The sequence below is a fragment of the Myotis davidii genome, unplaced genomic scaffold, assembly GCF_000327345.1.
Source record: "Myotis davidii unplaced genomic scaffold, ASM32734v1 scaffold497, whole genome shotgun sequence".
NCBI lineage: Eukaryota > Metazoa > Chordata > Mammalia > Chiroptera > Vespertilionidae > Myotis > Myotis davidii.
The window spans coordinates 2,531,691-2,542,031 of record NW_006288434.1 but is presented as its reverse complement, the minus strand read 5'-3'; the positions used below and the strand labels follow the sequence as shown (position 1 = coordinate 2,542,031).

At 41.3% G+C, this 10,341-nt stretch overlaps 1 protein-coding gene across 3 annotated transcripts in view; it reads right to left on the bottom strand.

The window, feature by feature from the left end:
- Nucleotides 1-5,890: 5,890 nt before the first annotated feature.
- The window catches only part of AZIN1 (antizyme inhibitor 1), a 41,383-nt gene continuing 36,932 nt past the window's right edge, over nucleotides 5,891-10,341 (bottom strand). The window contains exons 10-12 of one of the 3 annotated variants that reach the window (XM_015561698.1): nucleotides 9,362-9,477; nucleotides 8,608-8,822; nucleotides 5,891-8,189 (exon numbers count right to left, since the gene is read on the bottom strand). In XM_015561698.1, coding sequence (XP_015417184.1) covers nucleotides 8,081-8,189; nucleotides 8,608-8,822; nucleotides 9,362-9,477 — 440 coding nt within the window. In that variant the 3' untranslated portion in view covers nucleotides 5,891-8,080. The remainder of the gene's footprint in view (nucleotides 8,190-8,607; nucleotides 8,823-9,361; nucleotides 9,478-10,341) is intronic. The other 2 variants (NM_001291764.1, NM_001301800.1) reach the window with 2 other exon arrangements.

The following is a 10,341-nucleotide window of genomic DNA, read 5'->3' as shown; positions in this document are numbered from 1 at the left end:
GGCTCCGAGCTCCAGAAGTTGTCATGGAAACTGGGAACCTGTACTTTGGGATTTGCAGTGGCAAAAGGCTCTTGCTGCTAGAGGTGGGCGTATAGGAGTAGGTGGAGGGGAGGGAGGCAGGGGTCCCCTGTTCCTCTTGGCTCCACCTCACTCCAAAACCCACTGCAGCAACGCAAAGGACAGCGATGCACGGGCGCTTGTGACCTTCAGAAACACGATAGAATATACGAATTCAATGCTCCATGAGGCCAGCTAAGTACACTGAGAAAAAGTTGTTTGCTGCAACTTCCGGGGCACTAGGAGCAAAGACAATCCACAAGCTCCATCTAGTGGGAGAATATGCCACTGCCGCCCAACCCCTGAGCTCTCTGAGCTGCATCTTCCCATCGGAGGCCAGCAGCTGCACGGGCCCTGGTCAGAGAAAGCGTTTTGAGCTTAATAGCCCCTGGCGTTGTGCTCTGCACAGAGAAAGAAAACCTCACTCATATTCTCCGAATGCTTTGAATTTTGTTAACATTTTTTAAAAGTTTGTATTAAATGTATTTCCCTTTAACCCCGGCTGCTTCAGAGTAAAATGGGGTCAGCCTTTAGTAGGACCTTATGATCACTTTTGTACTAACTTCACCTCCATTTCATCTAATTTTTTAAATAATAAAGTATTTTTTAATTAATTATTTTTAATCCTCACTCAATGATATGCTTATGGTTATCAGATGTATCGTTTGCATATATCTTTTTCCATTTAGTCTGTTGCTTTTTTTAAATCCCCACAAAAGATATGCTCTCATTGATATGCGGGAGGGAGGGAAGGAGGGAAGGAGAGTGAGAGAGAGAGAGAGAGAAACATCGATCAATTGCTTCCCACACATTCCAGCCAGGGGCATCAAACCCGCAACCTAGGTTATGTGCCCTAACTGAGAATCGAACCCACAACCTTTTTGCTGTGTGGGACGACACTCCCAACTTGTTCATCACTGAGAATTGCCCTCTGCTACAGGGAACTGCTTGTCCCAGGTTGAGCCTCCTTACAAGGTGCAGCCTGTGGCCCAAGACAGGCTGATACTGGGATCCAAAGTCCCAGCCCCAACAACTCAATTTGGTTCAACTCTGAAGGGCCAGCCCAGCTCCAGGAGTCCCCAAAGGATCAGCTAAGGCCTCCATGGGAACCACACTGTGGATGAGCTTCTCTCTGCCCTCTACTGCCTCCCATCTCCCAAGAGCACTTGCAACCGACCTGCGTGTTTGTCCCTATCTGTGTCCAGGACACCCAGTCAGACAGTGACCGGGATTTATCAAGTCTTAGGTTCAAATCCTGGCTCTAACGTCCTGGCTGTAAAATTTGGGGCACATTCCTGAACATATCTGGGTCTCCCTGTCTTTACACATAAAACAAGGAAATCAGATGACAAAATCTCTAGGGAACTTATAGCTCATATCTGACTATGTGTCATAGGCTCATGAGGCTCTTGAGATGTTGGTCCCTGATTAAATAGCTTTTCTTCCCAGTATTGCCATCAAATTGCTGTCATTCAACAGTGGGGTTGCTGATAGTGAAGGCTGGAGTATAATCCTTCAACTCTACTCTCAACAAGGTGAAAATAAATCAGTTCTATGACATTTTGAAACCACTTTGTTTCAGGGTGACTGGTTTATTAGGGATCAATGTTAAGATAACAAACTCCACGACTCCTGATATAATTTGTCTTATAGAAACACCAGGGAAAGCAGAAAGCTGCACCCAGCTGAACCAAACTGCGTAGGAACGTACACAATGCACATTCCCCAATCACCTACCAGCTACTTTGGTTCACCAAGTGCGTATGAGCCACACCCAATCCACAACCGATGTTACAACCTCCCATCCAGTTTCAATGTGAGTTCACAGGAACTCATGAGCCATGGCCCTGCTGCTAACTGTGGGTCTTTTAAGTGACTGTATATTTATGCGTTTAACGTAAAGACTGCAGCTTGGTCCTATCTATATTGCAATGTTGCACGGACAACGTTGGACTCTTTGCTCTGAACCCCATGTTTCCCATCAGCCCACTGTGCAGTCACAGGGTAACGAGTTTTAGGAAAGCAGATCTCAAGTTACAGTGAAACTTGGGAAGTAAAACTCTTTTTGAATGTGAACGTCTCGTATGTTCGGCTCTACATTTTTCTGCGTTTCCTAACCTTTCCTAAACCCAGTTCTTAGGAGGGCAACATGCAGGTGTATTAGCGAGACCCGTTCTTAGCATTTTTAAATGCCCTGCTTTTGGCAACCACGGAAGTTCTTTCCTCTCCCCGCAAGCTCTGTGTTGTTTCCATTCTTGTAGAGTTAGAAAAGGAAACCTAACTTTGAAAATGCTCTGGCTTCCTTATTTCTGCTGAGAACTCAACAGGAAGGGAGGGTATCTTCAGAGGCGAGGGACATTGCTGAGCACTGAAACATACAAAGCGCCTCCAGTGCATTAAAACTGCAGCAACCAAAGCTCAGGCTATGTGTGACTGTTGCATAAGTTACAATTTATAAGCGTATCACTCATTAAGCTTAAAAACAATTTTAGATAAATGCAGAAATTAAACTCTATACCATAGGATGTCACTATGGTAAAGGATTGTTGGAATAAGTGTACCAACAAGCCACACGAGATGCAAGTCAGTTGTTAAAATGCTGTCATATACCATTCCCGTAACCTTGTGCAAAAACTTCAGCTTTTTGTGTTTGGACTAGAGGCCTGGTGCCGAAATTTTTGTCCCTCAGTCCGGCCTGCACCCTTTCCAATCTGGGACCTCTCGGAAGACATCCCTCTCACAATCTGGGACTGCTGGCTCCTTAACCACTTGCCTGCCTGATCACCCCTAAACTGTTCCCCTGCCGGCCTTGATGGACCCCAACTGCCCTCCCCTGCCAGCCTGATGGCCCCCCATGGCCCTCCCCTGCTGGCACAATCACCCCTTACTGCCTCTGCCTTGGCCCCCACCACCGTGGCTTTGTCCAGAAGGAAGTCGGACGTCTGGAAGATGGCCGGTCACCCAGTCTAATTAGCATGTTACCCTTTTATTAGTATAGATACCAGAATACCTTTAAAATCCCCCACCCCCAAATTAGGTTCCCTGAGGCAGATGGAGATAGCTTGGTCTCCCCAAATCTAAAAGGCCTCTTGACAAGGTTTACCTATGTGGTTATATATGGAGGGGCACAATAACTGTGGTGAATGTGTTGCCTTTTTTTTCTTCCTGAACTAAAAGGGAATTTATAAGGGCAAAAAACACAATGAGAGAAGAGATGAAAAACGGAAGCTGGAAAGCGTACAGGTTAGTAAATTTCTTAGCAGCTGTAGGAAACAAGAGTCCCAAGCAGGCAATAGGGAAACAGAAAGCTAATTCTAAAAGGTACAGCAATTGGCCAGTCCCGACCTCTGGCAAAGACATTACTTAAAAGTCTAAGCATTCAAATCCCAGACCCTTATTCCTATGTTGCAGTTGGGCAGGAGCCCTCTTGGACATTCGTCTAGACAGGGTATGAATGGGCTTCCGGAATGGGCCTCGAGGTGGAACTGGGAACCACTGGGGGCAGGACTGTCTTACCGTCCAGAAACCCAACCCTCTGACCTCACTTGGCTTCTGGACACTGCAGATGGCCCATCAGACAGGACATAGGGCAGTGGTCAGCAAACTCATTAGTCAACAGAGCCAAATATCAACAGTACGATTGAAATTTCTTTTGAGAGCCAAATTTTTTAAACTTAAACTATATAGGTAGGTACATTGTTATTACCTTAATTAGGGTACTCCTAAGGCTTAGGAAGAGCCACACTCAAGGGGCCAAAGAGCCGCATGTGGCTCGCGAGCCGCAGTTTGCCAACCACCGACATAGGGAATTCACTGACACAGGGTTGTTACCAGGCACCTAAGGAATACCTCGAATAATGAAAGACAGAACTCAAAAACAGGAAACAACAATTTGGAGAAAACACTATCTAGAACTTGGGGGGCGGGGGGGGGGGCGGGGCTATGTCCAAAATTGCACCCTTAGCTTGGAAACTAAATTGCAGAAATGAAAAACAGACTTGGAATATGGAGCTGAGAAAGTATAACGATTTCGGGAACAGAAAACAGATAGGGGGAAATAAATGAAATACAGAGAATTGAAATTTCTAAACTTTAACCAAGTGTCCCCTCTTCTGCATACTGCTAAAAACGCTAGAAACTGGTGACAAGGTTGCAGGCACGGGCACGCCCTGGATGAAGTCTGGCACCATTATTTACGAAAAGCTTTAACTAGCATCTGGGACTACATTCAAGCAGATCCCACTAGTTCACTGCAAGGTCATCTTTTGCACTCTAACGTAACCCTTTTTCTACTGCCAATGCACCATCACTTCATCTGTCAGTTGCAGATTCTTAATTCACCAACATAATTGATCCACTGCTAATTTTCTCACTAAGCCATCAGCTGCAAAGGCTGTTGACATAAGCGATATTATGGTTGAGTTAGAATTTGAAAAGACCATTAACAATGGAATTGCTTCTGAAGCCAAAGTCCAAGACAACACACAAAGTGAGCACGTTGGGCAGAGAAAACCTTCTATTCACTGCCAATAAAAATGTTTGCCCAGCCCATTTCCAATAAATAAAATCCAAATCCTTCAACTGTGTAACACTGAGTCCGAGTACCTTCAGCTGGAGTGGCTTCATGTTCCCCTACCTATACTCCTTTCTGGGTGAAAATATGTACTATGATTAAGACACATGTAACATCCACAAAATTCCTCTGTACATTTAAGAGTAGGAACCGCTACTTTTCAGGTTAGGTTTAACATGACCACAATTTCTTCAGACTCAGAGCCCTTTCCTATTTGTCCTTTCCCTGCCCCTAATTAGCAAAGCTGGGAAAATGTTCAGCCCAAATGATCCATGACCCAAATCTGATTCGCCCCAGCAGAGAAAAAGCTCCAGAAATTGTAGCTGTAACACACTTTTGCTAGAAAATACAGCCACCTTACAGATGGTAGCTTATTGCTTTAAAAATAGGTAGAGACCAGCTCCCAGCAAATGGCCAGTAAAGACCAGAACTGGTTTTCCTCTTACTCCTGGCCATGACGAAGGCCTGCACCTGCGAATACCTAAACCAGTGATGGCGAACCTTTTGAGCTCGGCGTGTTAGCATTTTGAAAAACCCTAACTTAACTCTGGTGCTGTGTCACATATAGGAATTTTTTGATATTTGCAACCATAGTAAAACAAAGACTTATATTTTTGATATTTTATATATTTAAATGCCATTTAACAAAGAAAAATCAACCAAAAAAATGAGTGTCACAGATTCGCCATGACTGACCTAAACCATACTCCTACTTTGCCTTCAGGGTAGATAAGAATTACGGTAACTTGGATATGGACTTATTTTCTGATTTCATACTTTGATGCCATTAAGCAAGCATTCTTTGTTGGTCAAGTTGCTACCTAGAGTGAGAAAATTTTAACTCCCCTATTCAAGGACCAAAAGACTGCAGTGTGACTTTTTCAACCCAATTATTTGCACTGAATGGTATATCATCTGTGCTCATGTTTACTTGGAATAACTAGGTCAATTTAGAAATTATTTCACCTTGTCTAAGTTTAAAATTGTTAGGAGGCTGGTCAATTAATGTGCCTAGAAAATGTGGCTGTTAAGTGTGTGTGTGTGTGTATGTATGTATGTGTGTGTGTGTGTGTGCATATATATATAGGATTTTATCAAAATCTTCATTGTTCCTTCTGTAATGCCCAGCATCATTTTACCAAATTCAGTTTGTTACTCTGTAATAAAATAAGATTCTGAAATAATGCTAAGCAAGCTAATATCCAAAGCTGATAAGGAATTTTAACTCTCTTTCACAATAGAAGCCATCAAAATAAAACGTAAGGAGGAATAAAAAACATTTTATCTGTGTATTCAGAATCACACACAAGTTACCTTTACAGTTCAATTTACTATATAGAAATCATTTGGGTTTTATAGTCAGTTAAATTCTGAACCGAGATTACAATATTGTAAATTAAAAAAAAGGTTGTTACATTAATTTAGTACTTTTTTAGCATACAAATTGAAATACATTAAGTTCAAACTTCAGATTTATGGCAAACAGTCTTCAAATACAATACAGACATTTCTTAAAGTTACCTTATCATTCACATGTGATTTTGCGACTCTGAGCTGTTATACATAGAACAGCTCAACTGACACTCCATGAAGCTCAAGATTGTATAGTCAAGCCAAAGACTCAAAATTGTATCATCTTTTAAAAACCTGGCATTTCTGGACCAAAGCACAATATGCAAAAAAGGTTGGGAACAATTCCTCCTCCTTATTTCGGTTAAAAAAAGTTGCATGGTAGCTTGGAATTTTGCATAAAACCCCATATTATACCTTGTTAAAGTCCAAGGTATAAGATGACAATGGATTGGGGTCCTAAATTTTTCATTAGTAGAACCCATAAAATTCAAATGGGCATTAATCAAATCAAAAAATATTAAGCACCTACTGGTTTAAGTGAAATTTATTGAGATTCATGATCAATTTCTTTCCACCTTGAAATCAAGGTGTAAAAACCAGCTATTAAGTGCATTCCAAATTTCCCCTATGTAACACAGGTAGAATTTTCTGTCTGTTGGCACCAAAGTGAAGTCACATTTCCTCTTGGGAGACAGAAATTCTACATCTGAACATAGAGTAAGTTAGGAAAATATGACCCCTGTTGTTTATTTTATTACTATTATGATTCTGAGATCTAGGATTACTAATATACTAGCAGTGAACAATGCAAATTCCTGGCAACAACTGTCAGATAAGTGACCCTAACTCACTTCCCCCCAATCACCATAAAATTTTAGTATGAAAAGAATTAAAAGCAATAACTAAGCTGAACAAATGGGGAAATAAGAAACTAACCGATTGCTTAAATAAAACAAACCCCTAAAGTTTGAAATCACTGCAAACTGAGAAATTGGAAATAGGTGTGATTCCCCCTAAGCCCCTCACAACTCTGAAATTAAATAATATTCCATGCAAGAGTATCAGGTTTCTGGATATAGATGTAGCCCTTCTTTAAGTTTTAGTGTGCTGCAGAGTTTTCTGCAATTTTAATTTTCCTCCCCCCAGGTTATTCAGAGTATTTAATAGAATTGTCCATCTCAGCCAAAAGATTTGTGATTCAAATATTTACTAAGTTACTCTATGCATTCTATCTATACAGAAACACCTATTATTACAATTGGTTTATGCAGGATTAACATTTTTGGTGTTAAAATTGTTAAACATCATGCTTACTGCACATCAACTCTCCATGATGCATCTGAACTTCACAATGAAACATTTTATTTAAATTACTAGTTAAATAACTGAAATGTACTGAGTCAAACTAAATTTAAGTGGGCTATAAAAGAAAATAACCTTCAAAACAGTCCATATACACATCTATTTCAAAACTACCTTTGCTAGCTAGCCCCTTTCCCAAAGTTTTAGCCTGAAAAAACAGTAAAATCTACACAAAATTTTATTGCAATCATACAAGGGTTACATTAGGTCAAATACAACAAATACTATGATGCAATTTTACATTTATTAAACTACAGTTCAAAGCACAAATTTACACTTTCTAAATACACTAAACGTATCTAATGAAGTCACACTGGTCTTCCACTGACATCTGATATATCTGGGTGAAAGACATTAACTTTACAAGACTTTAAACACGAATCCTTAGTATAAAAACTGTGTACTTGTATGTAAACGATTTAATGGGGAACCCAATTAATGGGCTTCCATCTCCACTAAGTCATCCATTTTGTTGCATATTTTATTTTAAACGCTTAAGGGGCAGAACAAACTGGTAAGTTTAAATCTGGATACATCATCTAAATTTCCCAATTAACCCCCAATGAATTATAGATGAAAGCTGTTTTTGTCTGGTCCCAAATAGTTATTACTAGTAGTTTGTTTCCAAGAGAATTAACAGAATAAGATTGATTGAATTTTCCCCACACTGGAATGTAGACCAGACAAGCTTAACCTGCAACTTCAGATCTAAAGAAGCGTTCGTTAATGCCTGTTTTAAGCTTCAGCGGAAAAACTGTCTTCTTGGCTCAGCTGGATGCAAGAAGGCACAAAGAAGAAGTTCTTCATCGTGTCTGAAGTAATTCCAGCATCTTGCATCTCATACCTACATAAAAAATAATTCAGAATTTATGCACAAAGATCACCAAACTACTTAGGAGACAATAAAATATCTTTCAATAACCCTTAAAAGATGAATGTTTTGCTATTACTTATAAGTTATGCACTCATCACAAAAGTAAAATTAGTGCCCAGCCGGCATGGCTCAGTGGTTGAGCATGGACCTCTGAACCAGGAGGTCACAGTTCGATTCCCGGTCAGGGCATATGCCCGGGTTGTGGGCTTGATCCCCAGTGTGGCACGTGCAGGAGGCAGCCAATCAATGACTCTCATCGTTGATGTTCCTATCTTTCTCTCCCTCTCCCTTCTTCTCTGAAATCAATAAAAATATATATTTTTTAAAAAACTAGCAAACATTCTGTCACCTCAAATATCAAATCTGCTTTAAAATAAAAACACCTTACCAATCACTGAATGACATCATGTAATAAATAGCTGGCCTCTGACGATCATTAAAAGCAGATGGTTCATGCAAAGAATCTGCTCCCATGTTATCAAAGATAAGCCAATCTCCCACATTCAGCTCAGGAAGAAGACACTTTTCCACAACGTGATCAAGCTCATCACAGGATGGACCCCAAAGGCTGCTTGTAAACAGAGGCTCATCGTCCTTGTATTTCTGTAGGAAAGAAAAAGTATTTTAAAGTGTAAGTTTTCACTCATGCAGGTTACTGAATTTGAGAGTAGATAAGAGCATTTTTTACTATCTCAGATCCAATGTGCCCTGAAAGGCAGGTCTAGAGCCACGGTCAGTGGTAATCCTTCATAACTCCATCTAAAGCAGTTCTCAACCTTCCTAATGCCGCGACCCTTTAATACAGTTCCTCATGTTGTGGTGACCCCCAATTTCATTGTTACAAATTGAACATAATTAAAGCATAGGGATTAATCACAAAAACAATATGTAATTATATGTGTTTTCCGATGGTCTTAGGTGACCCCTGTGAAAGGGTCATTCAACCCCCCAAAGGGGTCGCCACCCACAGGTTGAGAACCGCTGATCTAAAGCAACAGACTAAAGAATGCAGATCCTCAAAAAAGGGCACTAGTACCTAACCTACAGTATTTCTTCAAAAACTAGGATACAGCTTTAAAATATCAGCTCAATTTACAAACTGCCAAGTGAGCAGACTTAACATTATTTGTAATAGAACTTGCCTTGTGAACCTCTGGAATGGTATTCAAGTCCTCAGACAGTTTACTTGCAAAAGAACCATAAACACCATCATTCATATAATACACAAAGGCTGGTTCATCACTTCCGGTTTTTTCTACTGAAATAAGGAGGAAAAAATGAAGGTGAATTTACAGTAAAATGCCTAATAGTTATCATGAAATGCATTAAAAATTTATAGAACTGAATCCTAGTTTTCACATTAAAAATTTATAGAACGGATTCCTAGTTTTCACATCCTACTATATACACAATAAAAGGCTATTATGTAAATTGACCGAACAGCAGAACAACCGGTCTTATGACATGCACTGACCACCAGGGGGGCAGATAATCAAGACAGGAGCTACCTCCTGGTGGTCAGTGTGCTCCCACTGGGGAGTGCCACTCAGCCAGAAGCCAGGCTCACAGCTGGCGAGCACAGCAGCGGTGGTGGGAGCGGGCCTATGCCAAGGGGTCAGGGACTGCAGGAGAGCGCAGGTCAGGCTGAAGAACTCCCCCTTTCCCCTGCACGAATGTTGTGCACCAGGCCTCAAAATATTTAACTTAAAAAAACCCCTACAGAACAAATTTTAGAGAGAAACCAAGGTGGCGGCATAGGTTAACGCCAGAGTTTGCTGCCTCGAACAACCACTTCAAAAATACAACTAAAAGACGGAATGCACATCATCCAGAACCACAGGAAGGCTGGCTGAGTGGAAGTTCTACAACTAGGAGCAAAGAGAAAAGCATACCGAGACTCAGAGGAGGTGCAGTGCGGAAGTAAAATACTAAGGTGTGGAGTGCATGGCGGAGTGGGCTGGTGGCTGAGGGTGTGGTTGTCTTTTTCAATTGGGAGGGAGTCTCAGGTTCTCAGCTCCAGCCCCGGGCGCGTCTCTGGGGACCCAGGCTCAAATGGGAGAAGTGGGACTGTCTGGCATCGGTCGGAACTCGAGGGCAGCTTTCTCTCCGAGGTACTTGCAGC